This window comes from Cicer arietinum, chromosome 4 (assembly GCF_000331145.2).
Source record: "Cicer arietinum cultivar CDC Frontier isolate Library 1 chromosome 4, Cicar.CDCFrontier_v2.0, whole genome shotgun sequence".
Taxonomy (NCBI): domain Eukaryota; kingdom Viridiplantae; phylum Streptophyta; class Magnoliopsida; order Fabales; family Fabaceae; genus Cicer; species Cicer arietinum.
The window spans coordinates 60,203,896-60,217,821 of NC_021163.2; the positions used below are offsets into that span (position 1 = coordinate 60,203,896).

The 13,926-nt window shown below is 30.4% G+C and overlaps 2 protein-coding genes across 2 annotated transcripts; both read left to right on the forward strand.

Annotated features, from left to right (window-relative positions):
• Positions 1-1,735: 1,735 nt before the first annotated feature.
• Positions 1,736-6,186, forward strand: LOC101488421 (UDP-N-acetylglucosamine transporter UGNT1-like). The gene is made up of 10 exons (XM_004498688.4): positions 1,736-2,087; positions 2,192-2,268; positions 3,410-3,571; positions 3,672-3,805; positions 4,438-4,568; positions 4,677-4,721; positions 4,820-4,917; positions 5,365-5,472; positions 5,605-5,661; positions 5,761-6,186. Exons 1-10 carry the CDS (start codon positions 1,940-1,942, stop codon positions 5,833-5,835), a joined length of 1,035 nt encoding a protein of 344 aa, XP_004498745.1. The 5' UTR covers positions 1,736-1,939; the 3' UTR covers positions 5,836-6,186.
• A 1,323-nt stretch (positions 6,187-7,509) lies between these two features.
• LOC101488754 (uncharacterized) lies at positions 7,510-12,098 on the forward strand. The gene is made up of 5 exons (XM_004498689.4): positions 7,510-7,993; positions 8,283-8,382; positions 9,109-9,208; positions 9,648-9,736; positions 11,502-12,098. The coding sequence occupies exons 1-5, from the start codon at positions 7,819-7,821 to the stop codon at positions 11,818-11,820; spliced, it is 783 nt and encodes a 260-aa protein (XP_004498746.1). The 5' UTR covers positions 7,510-7,818; the 3' UTR covers positions 11,821-12,098.
• The last annotated feature ends 1,828 nt before the right edge of the window (positions 12,099-13,926 follow it).

Here is a 13,926-nt window from a genome sequence, read left to right on the forward strand (position 1 = left end):
AGTGATCTATCCAATAATTTTTTACTAACAATTTAAAGCGATAAATTTTTTTAAAAGTTATGTCGCAACTTGTGTGTTTTAAATTTTTTTCCTCAATTAGTTGAACAAAAATATTATAAAAAAAAAAAAAAAATTCTCAATTGAGACTTTCTTAATAAATCATGGTTATATGTATTTTCAACCAATACATGTATTTTATGATAAATCTCAACAACATACCTTCAATAGTGTACTTCTTCAAATGTTTTCTTTCTTTTGTGTGATTTTTGTATGCGCAACAAGTTCAACATTTGAGTGCATTTGTTTATCATTTAAATTTTCATCGTTTTCATCACGAGTCAGACCATCACCATTAATTAATTCTACTTACTGATTAATAATCTCAACTGTTTTTTATTTTAGTTTAGGTTCGGAAGAAACATCATCACTACTATATTCGAACACTGAATTATCTTCCATATAAATGTCTTTCAAGTATTGGTCTTCTATGAACTCAACATCACAATTTCTAATAAGGTTTTTATGAGAGGATCATAAAACCTAAATCCAACTCCATCAATATCGTAGTCAATAGGCACACACTCCTTACTTTTTCCATCCATTTAAATTTAACATTTTTAGGAGCATGGACAAATAATCATACACATATGATCATAAGAAACATTCTTATATGATCAAATAATCTTTGTTACTTTATATTGCAATGACACATATGGTAAAAGATTAAGAACATACACACTTATGCTGAAGACTTCACCCAAAAATGATTGTGGAAGCTTTGCTTATAACATCAAACATTTAACTATTTCTACAAGTGTTCTATTCATTTATCTGAAACATCATTCAATTGTAGAGACTTCTAGTGTCTAATCATTTTATTTCTACAATAAACGTCAAAATAGTTTTAAATATTCACCTCTATTATCTATGCGAATGAACTTTAAATTCTTCTCAGTTTTACGCTCAATTAAGATATTAAATTGCTTGAACTCACTCAAAGCAATATCTTACTTTTCAAAGGTGTAAACTCAATTAGTTCTTAAATGGTCATCAATAAACATTATAAAGTATACACTGCTTTAAGTGTTCTTGTCTTCATAAGACCACACAAATGTTAATGTATTAGAATAAAAAATTCCTAATCTTTTATGTGAGTGACTCTTAAAAGAATTTTTTTCTTTCTTTTCAACAAGGCAATGATATCAATTTTTAAGTATAATTTTCTCATGTCATCTAACGCATTTCGTTTGGTTAGATCAACTTTGTATTTATCACTCAAGTGACACAATTTTTTATGAAATAATTCAATTTTTTCATACCGTTCATGTGCACAAACATTTTAATTATTTTTGCTTATCTCATGTAAAAAGTAGAACATTTCATACATCTAATAATAATCATAGAATTTTTGGTAAATTTCAAAATATTCCATAAAAAGATTAATCTCATATCCATTTCGAGCATGGACATTTATTGTCAACTTTCCTAAATTCAATAATATTATACAGTATTTTGAAAAGCAATTTAATGGTCGACCCTCCCTCGTGACGAAATAAGATTTGATACACCTGACCATTACATTATCAACAGCCCCTCTTTTTTTTTTTTTTTTAATAAAAGAAAAATAAAATCAGTTGATGCAGTTTATTGTGAATTTGTGAGAAAATGAAATGAAAAAGAATGATTTAAATATTGAATATTATTTTAATCCTTCAAATCCCTTTTGAACAAAGGAGACAAGTAAAGGTTGAAAGAGAGTTGACGAAGTCATTCAAGTTCGGAGTTCTGATTAATCGCCGTCTCTAAAATTGAATTATCCTTCAAACCCTCTTTTTAACGTCTTCCACCATCACCCTCTTCAATTTCGACCTCAACAACTTTTCTATCGTACAATTATACCGTTTTTTTTCTTCTCTTCTTATTATATCATTATCGTATCATGTCTCTGAAACCGTCGAATTCGTCGGACCATTCGATGCTTCCGTTATCGGATCCTCAAAAAAACCAATCCGACGATAAGCTTTTCAAAGGCTCCGCCATGACCAAACGCGGTGCCTACGCCGCCATCTCTTACATGTCCTGCGCCGGTAACTAACTAACTACCTTCATTTTTTCATATTTATTTATGTTTTTGTAATTGTTAATTAAAATTAAAATAAAAATAAAATGTTTTAAATTATGTGTATTTTAGTTCTGTTGGTGATGTTCAATAAGGCTGCTCTTTCATCTTATGAATTCCCATCTGCAAATGTAATCACACTTCTTCAGGTTCGTAATTTCTTCATTCTTGTAATTTTATATATCCAAAGTGTAGTTATTAATTATTGTATATTATTTGGAGTTAGAGAATTGTTTGATATGTTATGTGATGTGAAGCATTCACACAGACACGACACTGACACACTATAATAAAATTAGAAAAGGAATTCAATGTCTGACGGTGACACGTCTGAGACACAATATGTCTTTAATTTGAAGTGTCTGTGCTACATAGGTTGTGTGCAATATTGACTGTTGGCAAAGTATGCTTGACAAAGATGTGTATTCAAACATATTTAATACTGAGATTTGAAATAATAAAAACACACCACATGACAATATTGAATAAGTATGTATATATATATATGTCCATGTGGATCCATCTATATTGAATAACTATCCAGTTCAGGTATGGACCCGTGCAGGAGAGTACCCATTATTCTATTAGAAATTTCAGACATCTCTTGAAGAACATTGTAAACAAAAGGACTTCATAATCCACCTTTCTTTTTTTCTCCTCTATTCTAATACTATACTAATACTTGTTTGATTTATAACTTTCTTTAGAATCCTTGACTCTCTTGTCACAAAGTGTAATTTTACGCATCTTTTTTTCTTTTGGTATGCTATTATGCATTCACTTCCTCCGTTGATGCTCAATTGTCGGTTTGACGCTCCTTAATGTTAAGTTGAGTATTACAATTCTAGAGAGAAATCATAGATGAGAGAAAAGTAAAGAGAAATATATTGAATGATTAGATAATTGTTGTTACATGAAGAAGTACAATAAAACTTATATAGCCAATAAGAAAACTAACTAGTCTAACTAACTAATTATTCTAACTAACTAGTGTGATTGATATTGTATCTAATACTGAGTGTATACTTTTTAAGAGGTGAAATTCTTCAAAAGAAGTTATTAGGGATTAGTTAACTTAATGGAAGCAACAATGCAACACAAGAATTATAATTGCCTGCATTTGAGAAGTGGCACGAAAGAATTATATTGAATTTATAAAAGCTTAGGATGGTTTGCATTACCTTTACTATTGACTACTGGGACCTTAAAATTAATAACCCATTGTTGTGAAGATCCATTTTATCTATTTCGTTTTAAAAAAGGCTTCTATGCTTCTTTTTTTTGCTGCAGATGGTTTGTTCGTGTTTTTTTCTTTATGTATTGAGGCGCGGGAGGATAATTAGTTTTACAGCAAATGATTCTTTACTTATATCAGATAATTCAACAAAATTTGTACCGCTGAAGACTTTGAGGCACACTCTTCCTTTGGCTGGAGCTTATTTACTTTACATGGTATACCATATTTCCTCCACCCTCTTCCACAAGGACAAGTTCTTAAGAATTTATTTTCCTTTTTAACTATTTTTTTATTCACCCTTGTACTTCTCCTTAGCTAGTCGTCATGGAGTCTGTTCGTGGAGTAAATGTTCCAATGTATACAACTTTGAGGAGGACCACAGTGGTATTTACAATGCTTGTAGAGTTAGTTTTGGTGGGGCAGAGGTATACACGCTCTGTCGTTTTCAGGTAAATTGCTTCCTGTAATTGGAATTATGGAGAAACTCAAGATATTTACTTGTTATCTTTTGTTAGTCATTCTTGTTGAGAAACTTGCATAAATGATAATTATTGTGCAAAATTTCCAACAAGTTTGATGAAGTTTACTCTTTGGCATGTGTAAGATGATGTCTCTTTGTATATTGTTTTTCTTATGCATCTTCAACTTACATTGGAATTGTATCATTCCTAAAGACCTATCAAAAACAAACTTACTTCATTTGTTTGTCTGGAAATGGGGGAATATTCATTTGTAGGACTTAATCTCGCCATTTGATCTATGTAGTTGGCTCAATCTAACGAGAAAAAACTTTGTTGGTTGTTGTTGTTGTATTGAGAAATAGATAAAAAAAACCAGTATGATTTTAGGTAATTTGCACATGGTACATTGGAAACTAACTCTTGGGTGATGCTTCCCTTGCATGAACTTCTAAAAGAAGAAGTTGATCATTTGCATCATGAATAATATAACTAGTTCACCATCCTTTGTGTTATTCCCCCCTTGGCACTTATAACACAGTGAAGTTAAAGTTCATATTGCTTTTTCAATAAGCATCTTCCTGATTCCTTCATTTAACTGAAATTTATAAGGCTGTTATCAGTGTCGGCTTGATCGTCTTTGGTGCGTTTGTTGCGGGAGCACGAGATTTATCTTTTGATGCTTACGGTTACGCCGTTGTTTTCATGGCAAACATCACCACAGCAATATATCTTGCTACCATAGCCCGCATCGGTAGTATTCCTATTCTCTCACTCTCTTTCATATAAAGTGGAAATTTTATCCTTGTTTCCTTGTAAACCTTCACTTTCTTATTTATTTGAGATAATGTATTTTTCTCAGGAAAAACCAGTGGTCTTAATAGCTTTGGCCTTATGTGGTGCAATGGTAAGCTGATAGATTGTTTCGCGGCCTATTGAAATTTATTACCTTTTTTTTAGTGTAATAGGGATTCTGACTTGAATTGCTTATCTATTGTATTATAGGTATCCTTTGTGGGCCAGTTTTACTCATCTGGACATTTATTCGTGGAGACTTGAAGATGACAATTAATTTTCCTTATCTCTTCTCACCTGGTTTTATCGTACGTTCTGTTTAGCCTTTCTTCTTCGATAAGTAGTAGTATTTGTAATTGGACCTTCCCTGGTAGTTTAAAAAAAAGAGTTATTGGGAATTTGAAAGAAAATACTTCTGCAGCCTCAATCCTTTTAATATGCCCTTGTTGAACAAATAGGATATTGTAATGCAAAAAGAGTTCGACATATATAGTGAGAAGCTTCCCTCTAACTCTTTTACTTGTTCAATGTGAGACTACTATAGGGTTAGAGGCTTTACTACTCTTTGGAACAGCAGTAGGCAATAATGTAATTACTAGTGTATTTCATTTGTTTATTACATATTGTTATACAGTATATATGTATATGTATGTATGGAACATAGGGTTTAACCTCATAATTCATAACCCCCTAAACCTGTCTTTTTAGTGGTTTAATGATTAGTCTGATTTTTCTGTTCCTTTTTTCTTGGGCAGGTTATTTTGCTTTTTTCATGCATACTGGCATTCTTCTTGAATTACAGTATATTTCTGAACACAACTCTTAATTCAGCTCTGACACAGACAATTTGTGGTAATCTGAAGGTTCGTTCTCTTCCAGTTGTTTTACCTTGCTTAAATAATGCACTTAGGATTTATTGCGTTTTGAATTGATGTCATAATTGCTGTCCATTTTGTTTGCTCGAATTCTGATTATTATTCTGTATTGATGTCTAGGATCTATTTACTATTGGCTTTGGCTGGATAATTTTTGGTGGGCTACCATTTGATTTTGTGAGTATTCTTTGCTCTTGTCCTGACTGTGTTCTGGTGTTGTCATTTGAGTGTATGTTTCTTTTACTGATTATAGAACGTGTGTTGATTTGATTTCAGTGGAATGTAATTGGACAATTTCTCGGTTTCGCTGGATCTGCTTTATATGCTTACTTCAAGCTCATTGGCAAATAACTTGCTCAACTAGATTAACATGAAGTTTTTTTGATGAGGAAAAGCCATTTGATTCAGTCATTTCAATGCGGTTATCATGGATGCTTCGAAAATTGAGAAGAATCTGAATCAAACTCGGTTCTGTGGAACATGCGGTCGATTAATCTCAATGTTTAGGAAGTTTTGTTGAATACATACAGGTTGACACAAACATTATCTTAGGAAGCAGTCTAGTCTTGCTGTCATGGCTTTTAGTGTAATGAAACCTTTGTTGATGTTGTAGTATGTTCACCCTTTGCAAATTGTGAATCTTTGAAATTGTTAACAAACACTGTATTTTTAGGGCAAATAATTTATCAATTTATTTCATTATCCTCTCCTTGCACTCTCTTTCTTTATGGTTTCCAAATACCTGTTCAAAAGATAATACATACAGAAGGTTTCTTAGTTATTAAACAATGGATGATAGAAGATTGTTTTTCACTTGTGCATGTCTGGACTTAGTTCATACTAAGCTGTTAGCTGAAAATGTTTTTCACTTCTAAAATGCATATGCTTATGTTTTATAAATTAGTAAAATAAAAATCCTAGATTTGATTTTTTGAAAGAAAAATTTAAGCATTTTAAAATTGAAAACTTATACAAGTGTTTTAAGAATTGTGCAGTTGATTCTTACTCTCTTAAAACCAGATCAATTTGGCTTGAAATGAAGTTCAGACATAATTGTTTTAACCATTTGGCTTGAAATGAAGTTCAGACATAATTGTTTTAACCATTTTTTCCCTCTATTTTAAAAATATTTATGTATTAGTCATTTGGTTCAGCTGTGGTTGAACCAATTGAACCATGATTTGATCTCCAGTCTTATTTTTAAAAACATTGATATATACATGTTTAAAAAATGAGAGAATATTCTGAATGAGAATTGAAACTATTTTGTAGATTTTTTCAAAAGGAGAGTAAATAGAAAATCTTTATAATTATTTAATAGGTATTGCTAACAAGTGTCAAATGCTTTTAGGGTAATTGTTAAAGAACTAAAAATAGAACCATAATATAATTTTTGTATTGAAAAGAACAATATTTAAGTTTCCAAAGGATGGTTCAGAAAAACTACACCTACATTTAAAAGTATATTTTTTAGACAGAAAAAACAAAAATTGAAAATATGTTTGAGGAGGTGAGAAAAAAAACTCTATACCTCCACATTTATACCTATACCTTTATATTTTTAAAAATGTCAAATATACCCTTGATTTTCTTTACTATTTTAACAACTTAAATTAAAATTTATCGAAAATTTTTTTTAAAGTTTTCTGGTTCATAAAGTTTTTATCGGAATTTTTTTTTTTTTTTCTGTTAGAGAAGCTTAAAAATGTATACTACTGGAAAACTTAAAAAAAGTTTTCCAGAGTGTAACTTCTTTAACGGAAAACTTGAAAAAAGTTTTTCGAAATATATGTTGCGTACAAGAGAATTTAAAAAAAGTTTTTCGATAAAATTAAAAAAAAAAAAATACAAATTTTAAAATTTATAAGAGAGCAAAAAAGTCATTTCGTTGCATGTATGGGGTAAAGGTTAAATGTGAGGGCATGTAGTAAAATTTTCAGCTATTAAAGGATAGGCCCGAGTAAGAAAGCCCAAACCCGAATAAAAAAAAAAGTAAAAAGTGACCGTTGACGGTTTAGTCTAAGCACGACTGATCCTTGTTAGTTTGTTTTGTCTCAGAAAGCTTTTTCTCTTCTTTGTGCTTAAGCAAGCAAGAAATAAGTGTGGGAATTAGAAATAACTATGCGTGTTGTTCTCCTCCAAGAATAATCTCTCCCCTTTCTTATTCCTATTAATTATTCTTTTTTTAAATTGAGAAACATAATTTATTACTTAGTAAAGTCGCATTAATTGTTAATTAATTTTACCGATGGAATTTGATCTTTATCAATAAAAACTACCTAACTCGCTTACTCACGCAAACGTGAACTCTTCCCCCAATTTCTCTGAGCTGCTATGGCGGATACTACTTTGTCGCTGATAGTGCCCAACGCCAAGAAGAAAACCACGCAATTTTCTTCTTCTTCTTCAGTTTCTTCTATATTTTCTAGGAAGAGTTTTTCGTTGTACGATAAGCTTCCTTCACTACCTTTAAGGCTCTCTGTTCTCAAATTAGACGGTTCTTCCTTCGGTAATATTAACATATTCACTCCTCCATTTTTCCTTTATTTTTATTATTATAATTATAATCGTTGCTGTTGTTTAGACATAGATATGATAGAATATTGTGGTGTCCTTTGATCCATGTTTGGGACGCTATGGATGTAATTGATTTTGCCTCCAAAGTTGATTCTAATTTGTAGCATTCAATTCGCTTTTTAACTTAAATGAATTTTAGTCACTGCCGAAACAAACACACACTTAGTAGAATAAAGCTTGGTTGTTGTATTATTATTCATTGCTCTAATGGCGCTTTACAGATATTCAAGTTCCGAAGGCAGCAACTATTGCGGAACTTAAGGATGCAGTGGAAGCTGTATTTAGTCACATGCCTCAAAAGGGTCCAGGCAAAATTTCATGGTCTTTGCTAACTCACTATGTTTTTTTTTGGGGGATTGTTATATCATATAATTCATAATGGTTAAGTTCATAGATATATTATTGGCTTGGCTATGTTTGGATTTGCAAATGAAGATATATGTAACACCAACACTTGATATTGAATGTGTGTGCAGTGTTTGACACATGTCGGTGTCTGACACCTCCACGTGTGATTTCTACTTCTATTTTTTAAAATTATTACCGGTGTTTCGGTGTCAGTATCCTGTTTGGTATTCTTGTTGTTTTAAGTACTTCATATATTGGGATTGAACAAAATGGAAATTGCAATATGATGGATTGATGAAATGAAATTAATCATTTTATGTACGAACTTCTTTTTCAAAGTAGTTTTGTTTTTCTTGTTCAATTTTTCTTCATGAAGAGATTGTGTCTTTCTGACCTCTTGTTCTCCTTAAGTTGTTGAAATTACTTGTAAATGAAATCTCTCTCCAATATTTGAACAAATTGAGATGAAACATATCTTTCAATCCATTTCACAGTTAAAATATCCAAACTATATTCCATTCTAGCCCACTCTAAATTTATTTGCTTTGTTTTAACTCAGAGATCAGAAGTGGGATGTTAGATTTATATTCTGTAGTTCCTAATATTTCTATGATTTCTAGATTTCTGTTGTCAGTTGTCTGATTACATAGTTGTAATCTAGTATAGATATATATTTATGTTTGATTTTGGATTGTGAAGGCCACATGTCTGGGGGCAGTTTTGCTTATGCTATGATGGAAAAAAGCTAATTATAGAGGAGGATTATCTTAGAAATTATGGCGTCAAGGATGGTGACCAGGTTTGAAACTTTTACCTTTTGTAACATCCTGCTTGATCTAAGCCTTCATGAGGGGAAGAAGATATATTGGTATTGTATGCAACCAATGTTTTTGAGAAATAAAAATTGGTTGTAATTTTGTGACTTTGATCAGGGTAGAATATAATATTCCTAGCATTGCAGAAGTACTTACAAATCACAATTCTAAACTAGTTGGTTGCTTGGGTATAATCTTTGAGCTGTGAAGTTTCCTGGTTGCTTTCTGTAACCAGTGTATGGGAAAGGAAACTTGAAGATCAGTTGATTTTGTTTTTCTGTTGTTCTCATATCTTATCAGTTATCATAGACAAGAACTGTGCATACCATCGTTATTAGAACTACTTCTCCTTTAGCATAATCTCTATATTGTGCTCTATCTTGAAGTCTATTGTCACAATAATTGTTGCTTTGTTATGCATAGCTTCATTTCATCCGCCATATGTCAAACAACTGCGGTGTTCAAAGAAAGCGGTCAAAGAAAAGAGTTTTCCATTTGAAACAACACAGGAGGTACGAGTTTTTGAATGATCTCTTATATCTATTATATATATTTAAAACAGACTCTGCTGACACCTCATACTATTTATTCCACATATGCAAATATTTCCCACAAATTTTAGAGAGTTTCCTCTACTCAGTTTCTAAATAGCTTTTCCACAAATTCTATACACCATAGACTATCTTATACTATATCTCCTATTTAAATATTATTTCATAACGACTACTCAAAATTTTCTAAATTAATCTTACATTATTATTTCATAAAGTTTGTCCAACATCTTTCACATTAATTTCACATTACTACTCAATACATTTTTTTTTGTCTGCATTAATCAATTTCATATTTTCGCCTCTACCTGTCATCTACTTATTTGCTAGCAATTGTATACATCTTTGCAGAATATATAATATTGAACTTAATAACATGAGAAGTTTCTTCAACTTCTTCTGAATTGGGAGTACATATGTCTCTCTTGTTTACCCTTAAAATATATTTCGACTATTTATATGCGCCTTTTATTGTTGGGCGTGTTTGCTAACAACATTCGTCTGACAATGGTACTTCTCTTCTATAAATTACATTGATAAAATTGAATATATATTATTGATATAACTACTATATCAATAATCATTTGACAACTGGGACATAAAACTTCATATTGATTTTTTAAAAAATTCACTTAAATTAAATAAATTAAAATATACCCGCGGGTTAGCATCTAGTTAACTATAAATATCAAGCTCTTGCCTGCATGATTCAGGAGATCCACTTGCTATTTGCCAGGTTGCTTTAGTAGAGTATTTCCTGTGGCTTTGTTTATGAAGTCCATGTATGTTAGAAAAATTGTCAAAAAGAACAAATGAGATATAAATAAGCTGTATCTCCACAAATCTTCATTTATGCAGTTATGAAATATCATATATTTATCATATGTTGGATAATTACATTAAACACTGTCATTGGTCAAAGAATATTTAAAATCCTATGTGATTACATTACACAGAGAATATTCAAAGGATCTATGAGTTTGGTCCTTGAGTATTTGATTTTTCCTCACCCTGTAATTCAATGTTATCACAGATTGCAAAATCTTTGCATCTACATTCTGTAACAATGATTATTAAGTAATGTGCAGATGCACTTGTCATTGGTCAAAGAATATTTAAAATCCTATGTGATTACATTACGCAGAGAATATTCAAAGGATCTATGAGTTTGGTCCTTGAGTATTTGACTTTTCCTCACCCTGTAATTCAATGTTATCACAGATTGCAAAATCTTTGCATCTACATTCTGTAACAATGATTATTAAGTAATGTGCAGATGCACTTGTTATGTATATACCAATTTAGTCCATTTTGGACTTTTTAAAGTTATTTTGAGAAAAAAGGGAGCAACTACTGAACAAAATAGCAGATAAAAAACTTAGTGCATCGATGAGCACCTTCAAGACGTTTCACTGAAAAAGATGCATGTGAACACCTTGACAAAGAGACACTTTAAGAAACTAACTGATTTATGACGATAGGGACTATTCTGAAAATACTTGCAAGCCTGAGGATTAATTTGAAAAGATTTAGATTGACATTTTTTTTAGCAAAAAATTATATTAATTTTAAATTCAATATGACTAATTATATCAGCAATCAATATTTTCTTAATAGAAATTTTGATATGCACAAGATATCGATAAATATCTCATGCATGTGCATATAGTATTGTTCTTAAACAAGTCCTCACACTAGCCAGATGGTATAATAATAAATTTTACAGGTCGTCACAATCAAATGACATTGAACAGAGAGAAAATTGCGATGATGATGATGATGGCATTGGTTCTGATGAGGAGGCATCACAGAATGAAGAGATCAAGCATCACATTGAAGAAAAGCATGTTGGAAAGAACAAGTTAACAGGCTTTGTTGGAGAGTTGTTCGCATACACACCACTGGCACTTGTGAGAAAAACTAGAGCTCAAAACAAGATTAATCCATCGACAATTTCCAGGTGTTTGCTTGGCAGTTTCAGAAAGATTAGAAGGATTGTGTATTCTGGCAGGAGGCAACAATATTCTGTATGGAAACGGCACTGATAACAATATTTGTTTTACGACTCATCAAAACAGATGAAAGCTAGGACTCCTTGTAAATTTTTTGAGTCATGAACGCAATCAGTATGTATGTGAACTTGTGCTGGTGTATTGATATTGGATTGGGATTGTAGATATTTCATATTCTCAATCCAGTGATTCTATTCAATACACAGCAGGTTTGGAGTTGGATTTTTCAATGAATTTTGGTTCTTTTAAATATCTTCATCAGACAAATGTTGTTGTTTATTCTCATATACAGTAAAAATACATTTACCTCTCCTGAAATGTTCTTAAATGACACTAACATATTCTCTAATTTTCATTCTGCACTTACCGCCCTTAATTACTAGAAAAGTTAACACTCCTGTTGTACCACTAAGAACATTATCATACATTTTAAAATTGCAATTACTAGATATATGATCATATCTTTACAAATTATATCGAAAACTTAAGTTGTGTCATATAGTATATGACAGGAATAGATGTAAGTGTGGTAAAAAAAGATGTTTGAGATAATTTTTTTAGTGAGTATAGATGAAGTGAATGTTTTTTTAAAACTAGATGATGCAATTAAAAAATACTATTACTTTTAATTTGTTTAAGAGTTATAATTTCGTCATAAAACGCAAAATTCAATAGTTAATTTCACTAACATTTCTCTCTCTATTCTTCTATTATTCCTATCTTATTTGTGAACGTAGTATCTTTACTTCTTTCATCTCTTTTCCCCACCAAATCACTTAAACAATCTCAACATATGATTTTGAAAAAACTTTTACATATAAATTTGATTGAATGTAAGGAGGTAGATAAATTTTATAAAAAAAAATATTTATGTTAAAAAAAATAAAAAATAAAATGAATAATTATTAATTGTGATAAAATTGTGAAAACCAATTTATATAAGTCTATAGCATAATTGTAATTTGATATATATTGATCGATTGTGATGAATTTCAACTAGATCTGACATGACATATGTTAATAGATATGTTGATTAATACAAATATTGTGGTGTGTGTTTTTGTAATTTTGAATTTTATAATCGGTATTTTATGAGTAGAATTATGATTGTTGGGTTATTGTCTAAATGTATGTTTAAGTCTAATATGTTAAAGTATCATGTTATTTGTCCATCTATTTTTGTTACATCATCTATATTAATATGTGTCTATGGACTAAAATTTATTTTACCTAATTTTTAATTATTAAAAATTCAGCCAAAATATAATCTATCATCTCTCTGTAATAAAGTTTGATCGTAAATATGTTTTGATGAACTTTCAATTTAATTTTTTTATATATGATACAATATTATATTTTTTATTTATAAATAAAAAATTTAAAAATTTGACTATCTAAATATTCTATTTCAAACTCTGTAGTATCATTTGATGGGAATTCAAGGAAAACAAATGCAAATTTCCCGTTATTTTTTACTATTTTGTCACAAAATATAAAGATAAACATAACCATAAAACTTAAGAAAAAGTCCCCAAACGAGTTTGATCTTGTCCCAAAACTACACCCTTGGATACAGCCAATGGAAAACAAGCATAACCTTTAGCTTAGTGTGGCTTAAAAAAGTAAATGGATTTCATTCTGTTAGAAAAGCACCACGGTCAAGAAATCGTTACTCTCCAATTTTTATTACTAAAGTCGAAATGTTGATGTTGGCTCAATGGTATTATTTTCTTTTTAATTGTAAAACTGAATGTTAATAATTATATTAACTAATACCTCACACACAAATATGAAATTTTAAATTTAAAATAAGATATTGAATATAACGATATAAACACAGTTAAATTATTATTTTTTTATTCATGGTGCTAATTTATTGATTGTTGTGATCCTTTGATTGTAGGACATTCAAAGACAAAAATAAATTCAATTTTCTAGAAAGTAGCCACAGTAAAAATAACGTGACTGTTTATCCATCTTTAATATTTATTTAAAATATATAAATAAATAAAAATGGAACTTCCGTGATCAACTAAGTTGTGCTGCCTCAAATCGCATGTGACAAAATGCATAGAACTTCAGAGAACATTTCCAGTTTGATACGCAAAGCAACAATCCAATTGTTTTAATTATATATAT